Consider the following 20,174-nt stretch of genomic DNA (forward strand, 5'->3'; position numbering starts at 1 on the left):
CCTTATATATATCCTTTCCAAGTAGGGTGGAAACAGGATGTGAGGTAGAGAGGGTGGAGCGAAAAGAGACTGGTGGAGATCAGGGTGTCCTAGGAGAGGGGGCGGAGCAAAAAGGCATCGTGAACCGGTGCGGGCAGGGGGGCGCTTAGATAACAGTGGTTATGTAAATAGAGTGCAGGGTTAAGCAGGGGGATCAAACCAACGAAACAGAAGGGGGTTTAGAAGCAGACCAACACTTGTGTTCTCGGATTGTGCAAACCAATGAGCTTTCCTCTATTTTTCTTCTCCGCAGCTTCTTGCAGGGTCACGGTTCCTCAAAATTTTACTGGAAATCTTTTCCCATTATTTTTTATCATTTGGGACCAGATTATAAGATGACATCTGGTTCCCCACCACGCCCACCACTCAGGTCCCGTGTCCCACCTCCCAAAGAGAACCACCAGACTTCTCACAAGTTTTTTTTTTTTGGTTCCTCCAGGGTGATTGCTGGGGCTCAGTGCCTGCACCATGAATCCACCGCTCCTGGAGGCCTTTTCCCCCCCTTTTGTTGCCCTTGTTGTAGCCTTGTTATGGTTATTATTATTATTGTTGATGTCGTCATTGTTGGATAGGACAGAGAGGAGGGGAAGACAGAGAGGGGGAGAGAAAGACAGACACCTGCAGACCTGCTTCACCGCCTGGGAAGCGACTCCCCTGCAGGTGGGGAGCCGGGGGCCAGTACTTGAAAGAAGCACCATAGGGGGTGTGTGTGAGAGTGTGTGTTTGCACAAGTGTGTGCATGACTGTGTGTGTGAGTGTGAGTGAGTGTATGTGTGCACAAGAGTGTGAGTGTGTGTGTGTGAGTGCGTGTGTGTGTGTGTGTGTGTGTGTGGGAGAGAGTATGTGAGTGTGAGCATGTGTGTGCGTGTGTATGTGTGTGTGAGTCCGTGTGTGTGAGTGCATGTGCATGTGAGTGCGTGTGCGTGAGTGCGTGTGCGTGTGAGTGCGTGTGCACTCCTGTTTGTGGAGTCCTTTTCTGGTCTCTGATCTCTTGGCATCAGTCGATGCCGTTCCATCCTTTCTCAGCCTGTGGCCTGGCCGTCTCAAGAATTCTTATTGTGAAAGGCTGCACACCCTCCCTTCGGTACATCCACCTTCTGTGTTTGAAGTGTTCCCTCTGCTTTTCATTCCTGCCCAGTTTAGCCCTGATTGCCTAAGACTTAGCTTTCAAGGTAATTTCTTCCAGACCTCTCAGTCTGGGTGAGGGGTCTCTCTCTCTCTCATCCTAGAGAATCCAGTAGATCCTTTTAAAATGTTCACTTTTCCCCCTCTAGACATGAAGATGCTTTATATCGTTTACTTACTGAGATGTGATTTATATGAAAGGAAACATTCAGATATTAACTTTATTTTCAGCTTTGTGGAAAAAAAATATCAAAGCTCAGAATCCCCCATCATTCTAGCGGGCTCCCTCTTGAAGCGGCTCCCCCCCCCCCCCCAGCAGCCTCTCATCTGCTTTCCATCACAGGCTGGTTTTGCTTATTCTAGCATGGGGTGGAATCAGACGGTCTCCAGCCTCTGTCTCGTTCTTTCCAGCCAGCATAGTTTTGAGATGCCTCCACACTGCTGTGCGAACCCACAGTTGCCCTTCTGTTACTGAGTGACCTCGACTGGGGAGCATCCCACATTTATTCATTCCTCCGCTGACAAGCGTCTGGTTTTTGTCTTGCATTTGATGAGTATCAGAAATGTGGCTTTGAACAGTCTTACAGAAGGGGCTGGGGGAGATGGCTTATGGTTATGCAGAGGGACTCCTGCCTGAGGCTCAGAGGTCTCAGGTTCAACCCCTCACGTCAACATAAGCCAGAGCTGAGCACTTGCTCTGGGGAAAACAAACAAACAAACAAACAAAAAAACATTTCTACAGAAGGTTTTGTGAATTGTGCTTCATTTTGCTTGGATAGATACCTGTGAGTGGAATTGCTCTCAGAGTAAGTGCCTAATTAACTCTCAAGAAACTGTAACAATTTCAGAGGGCTAGTACTAACCTTGTACTTTGTGAGTGTTGAGATGAGACCGCGTTTCACATGGTTTCCTGGTTCCAGCCCGGCAAGCGCACACACTAGCACTCAGGGTTGCAGTGGACAGGGGACCACTCTTGACATGTTACCTACTAGTTGAGAGAAAACATGTTTTGTCTATCAAAGACAAAAACTTAATTTTTTTTTTTTTACTTATTATTGTATAGAGACAGACAATTTGAGAGGGAAGGGGAGGTAGAGAGGGAGAGGGACAGAGAGACACCTGCAGCCCTACTTCACCGCTCACAAAGCTTTCCTCCTGCAGGTGGGGACCGGGGGCTTGAACCTGCGTCCTTGTGCACTGTAACCTGTGTGTGCTTAACCAGGTGCCTGGCCCTTAAGACAAAACTTAATTGGTGAAATGTGGGTTGACTCAAGGCAGGCAAAGCCCAGGAATACAGCTGCTTCCTGCCCTGATCAGACCTCCTTCTGTTTCAGGGAGGCGGTAAGTGAAGGTGAAGTCCAGTGGGAGATGACTGAGCACACAATGGTTCTGATGAACAGTTGGTGACTAAGCTTCCCTCCTGCTACAGCTTCCAGCACAGGCTACTTTGAAAATTCATCTCTGTTTTAATGAGATATAAAGGGTTACAGAGGCGGGTAGGTGAGGGCACGACCAGTATCCTGCTCAGCTCTGGCTGATGGTGGTGCGGGGGACTGAACCTGGGACTGCGGAACCTTAGGCAGGCTTTTGCAGAACCCCTGTGTCGTCTCTCTAGCCCCAAGCTGCATTCCTGGCACAGCGGCCTGGCCCCCACCTCCATCTTAGCACACCACACACATTCACAGCCGAGCAAATGCTGACCAGCCCCCCCCCCTCTTGGGGTAGCATTTCCTCCACTTTGCAAAGAAGGGTGAATCCCATCTGTGCAGTTTCCCTGTGGGCAACTTCTTCCTGCTGGCCTCTGGTGCTGCGTCACCCTGCAGCATGGCCCGGGCCAGCCACGACACCCCGGAGAAGCCCTGGAGATGCCATATTGTGCTTATCAGTGGCCTGCAGGGAGGGAGAGAGGCCCGGTGGTCCCCAAGTATGCCACCACCAGCCCAGAAATACACTTTTTATTTTATTTTATTTATAAAAAGGAAACACTGACAAGAACCATAGGATAAGAGGGGCACAACTCCACACAATTCCCACCACCAGAACTCCATACCCCATCCCCTCCCCTGACAGCTTTCCTGTTCTTTATCCCTCTGGGAGTATGGACTCAGGGTCATTGTGGGATGCAGAAGGTGGAAGGTCTGGCTTCTGTAATTGCTTCCCCGCTGAACATGGGTGTTGACAGATGGATCCACACTCCCAGCCTGTCTCTCTCTTTCCCTAGTGGGGCAGGGCTCTGGGGAAGCGGAGCTCCAGGACACATTGGTGGGTTATCTGTCCAGGGAATTCTGGTTGGCATCATGGTAGCATCCAGAACCTGGTGGCTGAGAAGAGAGTTAACATACAAAGCCAAACAGATTGTTGACCAATCATGAACCTAAAGGCTGGAACAGTGCAGATGAAGAGTTGGGGGGTCTCTGTTTTATAGATAGATAGTGGGCATTATTCCAAAGGGCTTGTGGCTATGCTAGTTTCTTTTTTGCCCTGAGCCTGAAATCTGATATGCAGGTGGATCCAAGTTATTGTCTGGGGAGGTGATGTCATGGCTGGAAAAAGGACCAGAAAGCTGGATCAGGGAAGAGAGTAGCTCCCAAATATGGGGAAGGGGTATAAATAGTGTTGATTGTAAACCCCATCGATTTGATGTGATCTGGGGCCCATATTCAGCTTAGGAGCCTGTGTGACCTCTGCATCCCTGTAGGTCTGAGCTCACATTCTGTGGTCATGAGTAGGAACATTCCAAGCTGCCCCAATATCAGGACCCATCTTCCTCAGGTGTAGCATCGAGTATGTTGTCCAGCCTCCCTTCGGAGGATGGAACATTCTCTGCCATTGCTGATCCAAGTTGAGGGCAAGGTCCTATGGGGCCCCACAAAGGGGTCTATTGTGTTGTTCCTGATAGAGATGACTGGAACAATGGAGAGAGGGATGTATTGGAGGTCTAGGCCCATCATGTCTGTGTGGGAGAAATACCCTTTATGTTTTCTTGTGCTTCTAAAATTATCGTCATTTTTGAGTGACAATCTCAAGGCAGAAATTGGCAAAGATATTCAGGGCGTGGTTCCTTGGCAAAATATTTTGCTAAGGAAATAAGCATACAAGTTTTCTCATTTTAAAAAAGGAATAAAATTGTGTTGCTCTGAAAACTATAATCATCTCGTCCTTGCATAGCGGTGGGCACGCCAGCTCTTTGAATTCTCATTGTGCTGTAGTCGGTCAAGAGAATGTGCACTCAGGCATTTTCAAGTGAAGATTTGGAGGCTGGTTGTGAAGAGTCTGGTAATCCCATAATTATTAAGACGTAGGCCGAACTAATTAGCTTGGGGCGTTTGATCTGATCGTGGGTGTGCTCCTGCTTCAGACGGGAAGCTACGCCGGGCTCCTCTGAGCATCTCCCAGCTGCTCTTGCTCTGCTGAGCCTGCATGAGGTAAAGGCAGCACTTAGCTTCCCAGCTTGAGCTGCGCCACCCACCCGGGCAGAGGGGTGGACTCAGCTCTTCTGTCAGCAAGAAAGAGACAGAACTCCTCTCAGTGCGGGTGGGGCCAGGAAGCAGGTCACTCCCATGAGATGAACTGTATGACACGTCGTTGATAGGTCCCCGGTGTCTGTGTCTTTGAGAGACAACGCCGTGGAAACACCTGAAAGCTGGAAGCCTAGCTGTCTTTGAATGACCCTTCTTAAGAAGGTGTCCCCGGTTCCCAGAGACTCCAGGGGCTTTTGTTTAAAATTGAAGGTCCTCCTATTTCTTGTTACTGGAATGTATTATGGACAATACCCAATATGTCCAGATCAGAACAAGGACTGCAGCGCCCCTTAAGTACTGCCACTCTCCTACAGATGGTCAGAGATGTCCGGCCAACTGCGTTTCGCCCAGATTGCTGGTCCCCCAGCGGGACGTGTATTTTAGGAATGGTTCTGAGGCCTCGCTGAGTCCTGGTGTTTAAATCCGCATCTCTGCACGTCTCTAACAGACAAGCTTGCCTCGCAGCACTGCGATTGTGCCTGTTCCACAGTCACCATGGGTGCGAACCTTTCTCCAGGCTTTTTTTCCCTCAGGACGCAAATCAAGAGCACATATTGCAGCTGCTTGCCTAGCGCTAGAATGCATTTCACACAACAACCACACCACAACAATTACACCACACCACACACACCACACCACACCACGCCACGCCACACCACACACACCACACCACACACACCACACCACACCACACCACACCACACCACACCACACCACACCACACCACACCACACCACACCTCACCAACCACACCACACACACCAATCACACCACACCACACCACAACATACCACACCTCACCACACCAACCACACCACACCACAACAACTATACCACACCATACTAACCACACCACACCACACTATACCACATCACACTAACCACACCACACCACACCAACCACACCACACCTCACCACACCACACACACCACACCACACCACCCACACCACACCACACCACACCACACCACACCACACACACCACACCACACACACCACACCACACCACACCACACCACACCACACACACCACACACACCACACCACACCACACCACACCACACCACACCACACCACACTACACCACACCTCACCAACCACACCACATACACCAATCACACCACACCACAACATACCACACCTCACCACACCAACCACACCACACCACAACAACTATACCACACCATATTAACCACACCACACCACACTACACCACATCACACTAACCACACCACACCACACCAACCACACCACACCTCACCACACCACACACACCACACCACACCACCCACACCACACCATACCACACCACACCACACACACCACACCACACACACCACACCACACCACACACACCACACACACCACACCACACCACACACACCACACCACACTACACCACACCTCACCAACCACACCACACACACCAATCACACCACACCACAACATACCACACCTCACCACACCAACCACACCACACCACAACTATACCACACCATACTAACCACACCACACCACACTACACCACATCACACTAACCACACCACACCACACCAACCACACCACACCTCACCACACCACACACACCACACCACACCACCCACACCACACCACACCACACCACACCACACCACACACACCACACCACACCACACACGCCACGCCACGCCACCACACCACACCACACCACACCACACCACACCACACACACCTCACCTCACCTCACCACACCACACATACCACACCACACACACCACACCACACACACCACACCACACCACACCACACACACCTCACCTCACCTCACCACACCACACATACCACACCACACACACCACACCACACACACCACACCACACCACACCACACCACACCACACACACCTCACCTCACCACACCACACCACACCACACCACACCACACCACACCACACCACACCACACCACACCACACCACACCACACCACACACACCTCACCTCACCTCACCACACCTCACTTCACCTCACCTCACCACACCACACCACACCACACCACACCACACCACACCACACCACACCACACCACACCACACCACCCACACCACACCACACCACACCACACACACCACACACACCACACCACACCACACCACACCACACCCACCACACCTCACCTCACCACACCACACATACCACACCACACACACCACACCACACCACACACACCACACCACACCACACCACACACACCACACCACACCACACCACACCACACCACACCACACCACACCCACCACACCTCACCTCACCACACCACACATACCACACCACACACACCACACCACACCACACACACCACACCACACCACACCACACCACACCACACCACACCACACCACACCACACACACCACACACACCACACCACACCACAACATACCACACCACACCACACCACACCGTCCACGTCTCCCTCTCTCTGTGCTTCCTTCCCCCTTCTTTCAATGAGTAATCCCCTAGCTAGCAGCAAACCGGGTGCATTTCCATGTTCCCTCTCTTCTTTACGTTCCCTCTTTGTGAGTTGTATGTTCACAATTGTTGTTCTAGCAGCTGACTTTACAAGTTCAAAAATCCACATTTAATTATTCAAACAAACGTTCTTGAATGGGCCAAATATACTTTGGACTTTGAGGCTTCCCCCCAGAGCAGCCACACTGGCGACTGTCGCAGGCCGCCTGCGTGCGCCTTGGTGTGGGCTGAGCTCACCGTGGAGAGGAGCCTGGGCTTGGGTGGCCGCTCACAGGTCTCCAAGGAGGAGAAGATTCAAGTGCTTGTGCAGGACCGCTCCTCGGTGCTCACTGCTCTGTTCTACACGACGGAGACGTCACACTTCCATATGTTTTTCACAGACAGACTTTTTCCGATCCCCCACTACTTTTTTTTTGAATTTATTTTTCCTGTGGTTCCTACAGCTCTCAGTGACTAGTTGCTCTAATTGTATGCGCACGTAGCAGGCATGCGGTGTCTCTCAGCTCCATTTTCTGCCTGGAATCCCTCCATCACCATCTGCTGTGTCCCTAGAGACCCCCACCCCCGCCATGACTGTGTGGACTCTTCCATCTCCCGTCTCACTGGTCCTCTTAACGCCACATTTCTTTACGCGGTGGAATCTATTGCCGAATTTTCCCAAGAAAAGACTGAAGGAAAACATTTTCTTCGCAAGCAATTGAAATACCTTCCATTGTGTCCATGTTAGCTGCTCTTCACGTTTCTCTTTTCATGATCACTTAGATGGACTTAGCGGTCTAGGTAAGAAGTTATTTTCCCTCAGAACTTTGAGGGATTTGACTAATTTTGCTGTCTAGGATGATTCCTGGAAGTTGGAAGCCATTCTGCTGCCTGATTCTTTATCCATGGCCTGTTCTGGCTTTGTGAGAAGCTTCTAGAAGCAGCTCTTTGTAGAGGAATTCTACCAGATGCCTTGCTGTGGTCTTTTTTGTTAAAGCTATTTTTTTCTACTGATTTTTTAGGCTCCTTCAACCTACATACATACTTTCTTCAATTTGGGGTCGATTTTCTTTTGATTAAAAAGTACTTCCCTTTCCATTTTTAAAAATATATCTTATTTAGTACATGTATGTGAGTGAGTCTCACACGAGACAGAGAAGATGAGAGAGAGAAGAAGACAAGCCTGGGTACCAGCCAGGACAGATCAAGAACCTCGGGCCGAGAGTCTAGTGCCGGGCAAGCTGAGCTGTTCCCGCTGTGCTAAGTATTTCCAGCTTTATACTCTGACGTTCTCTTTGCTAGTTGGGGCTCTTGCACAAACTGATTTTTCTGTTTTTTTCCCCCTTCTTTTAGAGTCTATTTTCATATTTCCCCTTATTTTCTAGGACAATTTCTTGTCCTCAGCCTCCTGTGATTCCTACGATTCACACAAAATGACTGATTTTTTGTTTCTAAGAGTCATTGTCACATAGCTCCTGTTTTATGGAGTCTCCTGTTTTGGCTAAATGTTTTTTTTTAATTTATTTATTCCCTTTAGTTGCCCTTGCTGTATTTATTGTTGTAGTTATTGTTGTTGTTGTTGTTGGATAGGACAGAGAAATGGAGAGAGGAGGGGAAGACAGAGGGGGAGAGAAAGACAAACACCTGCAGACCTGCTTCACCACCTGTGAAGCGACTCCCCTGCAGGTGGAGAGCCGGGGGCTCGAACTAGGATCCTTAGGCCAGTCCTTGCACTTTGTGCCACATGTGCTTAACCTGCTGTGCTACCGTCCGACTCCTGGCTGAATGCTTTTTAATATATCTTTGATATTATGAATTGTGCTTTTTGGACTCCCCCCCCCCCCAGCTTTCTGTGCTGTGCTTTCAAATCAGATAATATCTCTGTTTTAGAATTTCCTCCACATTCCACAGCATAACTACTGCTGCGGGCTGGTGTAAGGATGGAGCTCAGTGTATGACAGAAAGAAAACAGTATTAGTTGTTTAAAGAGAGAAGCCTGACATTGCACCTTGACCATATTGACATCTTTGGTTGTGTGTGCCGAGGTGGGAGTTGGGAGCTAGAACCCGGGTCCCTGTGCACAGTAACATGTATGTTCAACAGAGAGTGCTGCCACCTGGCCCCATAAAGGTGCTTTCTAAATACAAGTTTCAGATTGGCGAGTCTGCATGACTATGGTGAGAGCAGCAGAATTTTTGAGGTAGTTGTCCATGCATTTGGTAGACATATACTGACGTTTACCTTGACACTTCAGGCCAGATATACTGCACCTTTCTGTATGTCTTAAATATTACTTAATACTTAAGCAAGATCGAAAGGCTAAAGGTGGGGATGCAGGGCTTGACTGCTGGTGCCCTGGTAGAATACATGTGTGGCCAGACATGAAGAGCTGGCCAGGCTCAAGACCTTGAGCCCCATTTGCAGGGGAAGCTTCCTAGGTGCTGCCTGTATCTTTTCTTCTTTCTCCCTCTCTGTCTCTCGCCCTCTGTCTAAAGGGGAAAAATAATAAATAATGGTCACTAGGAGTGGTGGAATCATGTGAGCACAGAGTCTCAGCGATAACCCTGGTGGCAAAAACAAAATTAAAAATGCCAAATTCTAATAAAATCTTATCAATTCATTACCATGGAGCAGTTACACAGACTACAGAAAACGATAGTGAATTCTCTTGAATTCTCTTCTACATAGGACGTGTGAAGTTTTCTGGACAAGAGCAGAGACCACAGCGGTCTTGTTTTCTAATGAGTAGCTATAAAGTCAAATGCACCTTATCTATTTTATGATCCAGGCTAATGCATATTGTATATCTAACTTGATAGGAGCCCATACGTTGTACTTGCCAGTGATTTGCCATATGGGTGTATTAAAACTGATTTAGACACTTTCACCGTCCAAAAGAACCCTGCTATTTATTGCCACAGTGTTCTGTTTATATCGCATACATGCAACTACACAGTTGTAATAAGAGAGAGCCCCCTCTGGTGTTGCAGTGAGTTCTTAGGCGGCTCTGAACTTAAGGGGAGGCATCTCGGAACATTCCCAACACTCCCCAAAGTAGAGTCATGCTGTGGACTCCATCTCTATACAGCAATGGCCAACACACAGCTAATTCTGCTTTATCAACGCCTTTTGCAAAAACATTTTATATATATGATTTTATTGTAAGGAGAGAGGGACAGAGAAAGACACAGAGGAAAGAACAGAGAGCCCTGCTCAGCTCCGGTTTATGGCGGTGCTGGGGCTTGACCATGGGACCTCGGAGCCTCATGCATGCACGTCTTTCGCAGAGGCATTATGCTGCCTCCCAGCCCTAGCAATGCCTTTTTTGTTTTTACATTAAGCTATTTTAAAGCAAATCCAGAACATCCCATCGTTTCGTCCAAAAATATGTCAGTATCCTCTAAAAGATGGGGACTCAGCTCACTGCAGCTTAATTATCACATTAAAGTGAACGGCAGTCAGCTGACATATGGCCAGTAGCTGAAGTTCCCCTTTGGGCTTGAAAACTTTTCTTAGGGTTATTTGAATTGGGACCCAAGTCATTTCATATACAGCATTTGTAACTTTAAAATTTTAAACTCTCTCTAGAGTTTCCCTGCTTATATAGAAAACATTCTTACAACTTTAATGTTTGTTGAAAAACCAGGTTGGCCTTTTTTTTTTCTGAAGAAATCTGGAAATTCTAGATTTTGCTTATTTCATCCATATGGTGTTACTTAACACATAACTTTCTCTTTATGTTCTGTGAATTGGCAGTCTGGAATTGATATTTGATTAAGTAAAAATTTTTTTTTTCCACACGAAAATGTCATAGTAGTGTTGTACGTTCTCCTCTGGGTGTGATCTACATATCACGTCCTTTCCTTTTGGCCGACTTATCGATTCTCTTCCCATTTTCGTGACATTAAGATTGAGCCATAGGTTCATTTTTGTCAGCTTCACAGAGTTCAAAGTTGTTTTCTTTTAATTTATTTTCTCTTTTGTTGCCCTTGTTGTTTTATTGTTGTAGTTATTAATGATGTCGTCGTTGTTAAATAGGACAGAGAGAAATGGAGAGAGGAGGGGAAGACAGAGAGGGGGAGAGAAAGACAGACACCTGCAGACCTGCTTCACCGCCTGTGAAGCGACTCCCCTGCAGGTGGGGAGCCGGGGGCTCGAACCGGGATCCTTATGGTGGTCCTTGCGCTTTGCGCCACATGCGCTTAACCCGTTGTGCTACCGCCAACTCCCTGTTTTCTCTTTTTAAAATTATTATTATTTCTACCACTCCCGCTGCCAACGGCCTATGTCCCCACCCGCACAGAAACCACTGTATTTCTCCCGCGGTCCTGAAAATAGGCTGAGACGCTTTCTTGACATTTGTGTACTCGACTGTCTGTGTTCCGCCTGTGAGTGACGCCGTCCTGGAGCTGTCCTTCCTCCTGCCTGGCTTCCTGAGCATTGTCTTCTCCAGTTCCGTCCACTTTGTCCCAAAGGACAGAGTACCGTTTTATTTATTGCTAATTAATACTCTGTGGAGTGGATGTCCATGACTTCTTTATCCAGTCATCTGTCAGAGGGCACTTAGTTGTTTCCAGGTCTCTTCTGCTGTTGTGAATCAAGCCGCTGTGAACACGGGGGTCCGTGTGTCCTTTGGAGTCAATGTGGTTCTGTCTTTGGGTAGATGCCCGGCGGTGGGACTGCCAGGGCCTGTGAAGTGTAGGGCTTCTCAACAGGCAGCCGGAAAGACTCTGGGGGCAATTTGGGCCTTGGACACACGGAGTGGGCTCCAGTCAAAGCACCACTCACGCCAGAGCTTGAACTTACCTGCATTTCAGAGACACATTAAAAAAAAAAGAAATTTCCCAGTGAAACATTCCTATCCTGACCTTCACAGTGACTGGCTGGCCCTCTGCCCGTGTGGCCGCCGTGCATACCGCTTGTGCAGTCGGGACGCCTTGCCCGCGGCCAGCTCTGCGCTCCTGCTTCATTCCGGCACCTCACCTCGGTCATGGTCATTCTTTGTCTCCTTTCTTGGTCGGCAGCCGGTCTTGTCCGTTCCCCAGAGAATGTTCCATCAGGGCGGGAGGGGGCGGGAGGGCTGTGTGGTCTGGAGACTCAGTAGCCGAGGAGCTGTCTCCATAGCAACACTGACTGGGATTAAGTTGACCATTTGGTAGGGCAAGAGGGCGATCTTCAAAGTATTCAGCTGGCTCTTGGCAGAGCAAACGCCTGCCCACCTGTGTCCCAGAAAGCACAGCGGTGCAAAGCTCACTAGAGGAATCTCTGAGTCTGGAGGGTGGGAGGGACTATTTTTACCTCTTCACAATTTGTTTTTTCTTTTCTAAATTTTTTTTCATTATTTTATCTATTGGATAGAGACAGAGAAGATTCAGAGGGAAGGGGAGAGAGAGAGGGAGAGAGACAGAGAGAGACACCTGCTTCACCACTTGTGAAGCTTCCCCCTGAAGGTGCGGCCCAGGGGTTTGAACCCGGGTCCTTATGCATTTTAACATATGTGCTTCACCAGTTGCACCACCGCCTGGCCCCAGCTCTTCACAATTTGTTATACTGATGAGCTTATTTATGTTATGAGTTACCTGCTGATAAGGAATTTGGTTTAACTCACTTTCATCAGCTTACTCGACTACTGCGTCCTATTATTATTATTACTGATTTAATAATGATCGACAAGACCATAGGATAAGAGGGGGACAATTCTACACAGTTCCCACCACCAGAGTTCGCTGTCCTCCCTCCCCTGACAGCTTCCCTGTTCTTTACCCCTCTGGGAGTCTGGGCCCGGGATCATTATGGGGAGCAGAAGGTGGGAGTTCTGGCTTCTGAAATTGCCTCTGCGCTGGACTTCTTATTACCTGCCTATTAGCGCCCTGTTTGGAGAGAGATGTCTTGGCGTGGATCTCGGAGGAGAAGGGCAGACTCTTGCTCCATCTGTCTCTCGGACTTGCTGATGGCAAACTCATGGTTACACCCCCACCCTTTTTCTTCAGTATTTTTCTTCCAATAACCCACCAGGGTTATAGCTGGGGTTCGATGGCTGCATGATGAATCCATGAACCCACTGCTTCTGGTGGCCATTTTTTTCTTTACTTTTTACTGGGGGGAATAATGGTTTGCAGTCAACAGTAAAATGCAGTAGCTGGTCCATGTGCAACATGTCTCAGTTTCCCACAGGACACTCTAACCCCCACCAGGTCCTCCTCCACCTTCCTGCTCCAGGACCTGAACCCTCCCCACTCCCAGCTGATCTTGTTTCTCAGCTTCTCGGAGTGAGAGCACCCCATATTCATCCTTCTCTGTCTGACTGATCTCACTTCACATGATTCCTTCATGTTCCATCCAAGATGGGGTGAAGAAGGTGAAATCACCATTTTTAATAGCTAAGTAGTATTCCATTGTGTATATAATACAGACCATAACTTTCTCAGCCACTCATCTGTTTTGGACACCTGAATTGTTTCTAGGTTTTGGAATTATTACAGATTGTGCTGCTGTGAACATAAGTATACACTGATCTTTTTGGATGAGTATGTTTGACTTCTTAGGGTATATCCCAGGAGATGAATTGCGGGGTTATAGGGTAGATCCACTTCTACCCTTCTGAGAATCTTTTTCTTTTTTAAGAGTCCTTATCTCTCCATGTGACTCTCCAACACAGTGAGTCCTTATCATCTCTCCATATGACACTACACACAGTGAGTCCCTATCTCTCCATGTGACACTCCACATGGTGAGTCCCTATCTCTCCATGTGACACTCCACATGGTGAGTCCCTATCTCTCCATGTGACACTCCACACAGTGAGTCCCTATCTCTCCATGTGACACTCAACACAGTGAGTTCCTATCATCTCTCCATGTGACACTCCACACAGTGAGTCCTTATCTCTCCATGTGACACTCAACACAGTGAGTCCCTATCATCTCTCCATGTGACATTCCACACAGTGAGTCCCTATCTCTCCATATGACACTCCACACAGTGAGTCCCGATCTCTCCATGTGACACTCAACACGGTGAGTCCCTATCTCTCCATGTGACACTCAACACAGTGAGTTCCTATCATCTCTCCATGTGACACTCCACACAGTGAGTCCTTATCTCTCCATGTGACTCTCCAACACAGTGAGTCCTTATCATCTCTCCATATGACACTCCACACAGTGAGTCCCTATCTCTCCATGTGATACTCCACACAGTTAGTCCCTATCTCTCCATGTGACACTCCACATGGTGAGTCCCTATCTCTCCATATGACACTCCACATGGTGAGTCCCTATCTCTCCATGTGACACTCCACACAGTGAGTCCCTATCTCTCCATGTGACACTCCACACAGTGAGTCCCTATCTCTCCATGTGACACTCCACACAGTGAGTCCCTATCTCTCCATGTGACACTCCACACAGTGAGTCCCTATAATCTCTCCATGTGACACTCCACACAGTCCATTCTTGCTTTCTGTCTGTCTGGACTAGAGCTGAGATTTCAGTTGAAATATTTCTTTCTAATAGTCCCAGGTTCAGTCCCTCATACCAGCAGCCACAGCTGAGCAGTGTTCTGGAAAAATAAACTTTCTGAAAGAACAATACACTTGGTGATTTTTTTTTAATAAGCCCTTTATTGCAACCATAAGGGACCTTCTAGACACCTAAATTTCTTTTAGGTTCTCTTTTTTTCCCTCCAGGATTATCACTGGGGCTCAGTGCCGGCACTATGAATTCACTGCTCCTGGTGGCCATTTTTTTCATTTTATTGGACAGGACAGAGAGACATTGAAAGAGGAGAGGGAGACTGAGAGATTGAGGGACTGAGAGACACCTGCAGACCTGCTTCACTGCTTGTGAAGCCTCCCCCCTGCAGGTGGGGAGCGGGGGCTTGAACTGGGATCCTTGCTCAGGCCCTTGTGCTTAGTACTGTGTGCACTTAGCCTGAGCACCACCGCCCGTGCCCTGTTGCAGGCTCTCTGATACCTGTCTCACACCCCCAGAGGAAGGAGCGGTCCAGGACTGAGGGGCCCAGTCTGCTTGGTGCTGCCACACTGGTCAGCAGGTGCCAGCTGTCCCCATCAGTGGATGTCCATGCACTCTCTCTTTTTTAATTCTAATTTTATGGGTGACGGATTATTGGTTTACAAAGTATAAGACAATGAGTATAATTCTGCCTTGTTTCCACCGCCAGAGCTCCATGTGCCCAGTCTCTCCACTGGGAAATGTAGGAGTTCTCCCAAGGTCACAGGTATGGTTGGCCACTGTTTCTGTCACCGTCTGTAGGTATTGGCCAGCTTTCTCCATTGTCCCATATTCCCTTTCTTTCCAAGTTGCACCCACACCTATTACTAATTCTGTATGTTCTTCCTTTTTCCCTCTTTTCTTTATGGGTCCTGATGGAGTTGGAGTTCAGAGACCTCTGGTCATCTTCCCCCAACATTTCTCCCCCTGTGGGAGTATGAACCAAAGTTTATTTTAGGGTGCATAAATTGGGAGTTCTGGCTTCTGTAGTTTTTGTCTTCTTGGGACATGGGCATTGGCTTGTGGACCCACACCCCCACCCTGTGTCTGTCTGTCCCTAGTGGGGCAGGACTCTGAGGAGGGTCCAGGACACATGAGTGAGGGCATCTGCCCAGGGAAGTCAGGATGGAGTCATGGCAGCATGTGCAGCTTGGTGGCTGAATAGCAGTGAGATATAAAGCAGGACAAAAATGATGAATGAATAGGGGCCACAAAGTAGCGGCAGAGCAGATGAGAATGGGGATATTGGGCTGGAAAGACGTGAGGAATCTGTTTTAGATATGTTTCTAGGAGCCTATGACTTTGGTACTTTTTGCTTGAGTTTGATAGCTGACCTGGAAGTAGACAAAAATATTGTCTGAGAAGATGGTGTCAGTTAAGAACAGAACTAGAAAGCTGGATTAGGGTAGAGAGTAGCTCCCAATTCTGAAGCAAGTCTATGAATAAAATTAACTGCTGACCGCATGCACCTGACCCAGGGCCCATGTCTGTTTATATTCAGCACAGGAGCCCGTGTGCCCTCCGAGTCCCCATCAGTCTGAGCTCACAGTCCCTGGTCACAGCTGGAACCTTCCAGGCTGCTCTCATGTCAGGACCCGTCTTCCTCGAGGGGCAGAGCAGGCTGACCAGCCTCCCTGCAGAGAGTGGGGCGTCCCCACCATGGCTGCTCTGCAGTGAGGGCAAGTTCCTGAAGTGGCCCACAAGAGGGCTTGTGCTGATGTTCCTGATGGACGTGACCAGTGATGGGGTGTGAGGCCTAGGCCCTCATGTCTGTGTGAGAATCCCAGGATTCCCTATGTAGGGCCCCAGGTGCTGGGGCGGTTTTATTTCTTCTCTGTGTAGCATTTCTCCTGCCTTGGCCGGACCATCTGTTGGTTAGGAGGCAGCAGTGTCCTAGTTTTGATGACTGGCCTCCAACCTGCTGGTTCAGTGGCCGAGAAGGTGAGCTGTAGAGTCTGTGTGGCCACAGGAAGGCCTACTCTTCCTGCCAGTGTAGTCAGACAGGCGCCTGGCTCACTTGCTCTTGCCTTAATAGTGAAATCGTCCCCCTAGGATTTTCTTGTTTGCTGGATTTCATTAGGGAGGCTCCTGATTTCATAATTGCTGTATCCATCTGAAGTAGTGTGAAGTGTCTTTTTTCATAAGGGACTCCTCAAAAATGTGATAATTTCAGAGAAGCTGTTAAGCATTCAGGGTCTCTTAATTCAGAAAAAAAAAAGGTGGTCTGGTCATAACAAAATGAGAAGTAGGAAGATGGGGAGCCTTGGAGAGTGAGTCCAACTGCCAACCCTCTTTGGAGTTGTCTAGGTCACTTCCTTTGGAATGGTGTTCCCCGAGCCTCAGTTTCCCAGTCTGTAAAGTTCGAGTGATCTCTGTTCCTGGCTGGAGGGACTGATGGTGAAAGAGCCCTGGGTCGGCTCCTGTGCCCAGGGATCCCTGGATCTCCTACAAGGTGGGAGGCAGAGACACTTTTTGTCGTGGTGTTTTCAGTGACACATGACTTTCTAGTGTTTGAGGGAAAGGATTTGGAGTTGAGGTCACTAGATTTTAGGCACATGGATACAACTTTTCTGCCTCCCTTTCCCCCCCCCCCCATCTTTCTCCCAAGGGCCTCCTCAGTTTCAGAGGCGGCTAGCTTCTGCAGGTACTTCCTGTGAAGACTGCTACCTGCCCCACATGGTCCCTGCTTCCTGTTAGGAGTAGTGATGGACGTCTGTGGCAAAAGGCACCACACCCCAGAAGATGACATCTTCTGAGGAAGCTAGGCCTTCACTCTCTTTTTTTAAATTTAAAGATTTTTAAAAATTTCTTATTAGTGACTTAATAATGATGAACAAGATTGTAAAATAACAGGGGTGCAATCCCACACAGCTCCCACCACCAGAGCTCTGTGTCCCATCCCCTCCATGGAAGCTTCCCTGTTCTTTATCCCTCTGGGAGTCTGGACCAGAATTCTCTATGGGAGCAGAAGGTGGGAGTTCTGGCTTCTGTCATTGCTTCTCCGCTGGACATGGGTGTTGGCAGGTGGACCCACACCCCCAGCCTGTGTCTGTCTGTCCCTAGTGGGGCAGGGCTCAGGGGACGGGGGGGGGGGGTTCAGGGACACATGGGTGAGACCATCTTAGGCCTTCATTCTCACGAGACCCTGTTTTTTATCTTTTCATAACCAAAGCTCTTGATCTGGAGGACAAAATCACAAGTATCTTCATGATTAGGATGTCAGCAGCTATGGGTTTTCATCTAGAAGATAGAATCTGAAATCTCTGAATCAAAGGGAGCAGGGATTGCGACATCCTTGTTAAGGATTTGAAATAAGCAGCTGAGTCCCAAAGCTGTAAGCTCCCCCACTGGCTTTCTGTGCACACGCTGAGTTTTGCTCGAATGGCTGTTTGTAAGGTTGTCACAGAGCTGGTCTCAGGGAGGGCGGCCGTGGGCTCTGTGCAGAGAATGGTCTGCAGCAAGAACCTTCCTGTCCTGCTCCCAGCCTGCACCCACCCAGATCTTCCATTCAGATCTTCTGTGGCAGGCTTTGCCAGCAAGAAGGAGCGGACTGTCCTGCTGTTGCTAGGTGACCAGGGAGAGCAAGCCCAGTTCTAGCGGATAGCGGAATGACTTTCCCTAGAAGCCGGCTGTTCTCGCCTAGTGGTGTGAGCGGTGTCACTGGGCGTGCACACTGAAACTGGCGGGCTTCCTTTATTTCAACTCCTTCCTCCTTGGCCCCACGTCCTACAGCCCAGCTAATCGTACTTGAGTCTTGGGGTCTGTTTTTGACTTGGAGATATTCTTGGGGAAGAAGCTATACACATACAGATGAACTTGAATTCACACAGTCAGACTGTATCCCCAACACACACACACACACACACACTCACACACACACACTCACACACACACACTCACACACACACTCACACACACACTCACACACTCACACACACACACACTCACACACACACACTCACACACTCACACACACACACTCACACACACACACACACACACACACACACACACACACACACACACACACGGAGAGAGGCCACAGATCTGGTTTCTTTCAGTGCAGTGCGGGTCAGGCTCAAACCTGATCATCAGCAGAGTGGGACACTCTCTGAGGGAGGCTTCATTGGTCTTATGCTCTGTGTTTCTAAGACAGAGAGACAGCTCACGGGGTCAGACAGATGCCTCGCCGTGTATGTCTCAGGTTCAAACCCAAGCACCGCAGGGAAGGTGTCATGGCACGAGGACACTGTCTGGTACTGTGGTGTTTATCTCTATCAGAAGGAAGAAGCAGCCCTGCAGTGGTGAGACCATGTGTGCCAGGCCCTGGCTCGCCTCAGGAAAGTCAAGGAAAGGAGTAAACAGGCACCTTTCTTGGTAGTGGCAGTGCCCAGTGAGTCACAGTAAGGGACAGGCCCTTACTCATTTGACACTTTCCTAGGAGGACTTCGTAAAAACAAAACTAAAAAAGTTATTAGTGATTTAATAATGATTAGCAAGACTGTAAGGTAACAGCGGTACAACCCCACACAGTTCCCACCACCAGAGTTCCCTGTCCCATCCCCTCCACTGGAAGCTTCCCTGTTCTTTATCCCTCTGGCAGTCTGGACCAGAATTCTCTATGGGAGCAGAAGGTGGGGGTTCTGGCCTCTGTCATGGCTTCTCCGCTGGACATGGGTGTTGGCAGGTGGATCCACACTCCCAGCCTGTGTCTGTCTGTCCCTAGTGGGGCAGGGCTCTGGGGAGGGGAGTTTCCAGGACATATTGGTGAGGGCGTCTGCCCAGGGAGGTCAGGGTGGTGTCATGGCAGCCTCTGCAAGTTGGTGACTGAAAAGCAGTAAGATACAAAGCAGAACAAATTGGTAAAATGTTTAGCCATGTGAGATATTTTCACACAGAGAAACACACCTGTGATGAAGCTGATGTGACCACTAGATGTCCACTGTGTCCCTTTCTCCTGGACCCACCGCTTCTCTGTGGCCTACCACGGTGGCCCTGCGTGTCTCCATTCTGGAGAGCAAAGGATGTTGGACTCACAGTGCCACCTGCCCTGTGCGTCCCCAGCTGACACTCCTGTAACTCCTTCTGTCTGTCTGTTGCAGATCTGGACCCCTTTCAGACTGAATTCCAGCCCGCCGATGATGCAAGTCCACACCGCCCCCACCTGCAGCTGTCGACGGCAAGTACACGGCTGAATGTCCAGGTGACAGGACCCGAGGGGGAGACTGGAGCTGGGGCTGGCGAGAATATTGTTTACCTCTAACTGTGCTGTTACTTCAGCAAGAAATCAAAACCCTGAGACTTGTGGCAACAGGATCTTTTTCCTTCTTCCCTGACGCGTTTATAACTGGACACGGATCCCTTTAAAGATGACATTTATTATTTTGTTCATGTTCATTGTGGAGGAGGGGGAGAGCCTAATAATTAAATTATTGAAAGCAGATCTGTTTGTATAATTGTTAAACTTCTCACAGCTGACTTCAGATTTCTG

General features: G+C 49.0%; 1 protein-coding gene across 1 annotated transcript in view; it reads left to right on the top strand.

Annotated features, from left to right (window-relative positions):
• The window catches only part of LOC132536540 (rho guanine nucleotide exchange factor 28-like), a gene marked incomplete at its 5' end in the record, with an annotated part of 45,827 nt that extends 25,701 nt beyond the window's left edge, over positions 1–20,126 (top strand). The window contains one exon of the mRNA XM_060184546.1: positions 19,786–20,126. Within this exon, the coding sequence (XP_060040529.1) occupies positions 19,786–19,946 (161 nt within the window). The remainder of the gene's footprint in view (positions 1–19,785) is intronic.
• Positions 20,127–20,174: the final 48 nt, after the last annotated feature.

Source organism: Erinaceus europaeus, unplaced genomic scaffold, assembly GCF_950295315.1.
Source record: "Erinaceus europaeus unplaced genomic scaffold, mEriEur2.1 scaffold_337, whole genome shotgun sequence".
Taxonomy (NCBI): Eukaryota; Metazoa; Chordata; class Mammalia; order Eulipotyphla; family Erinaceidae; genus Erinaceus; species Erinaceus europaeus.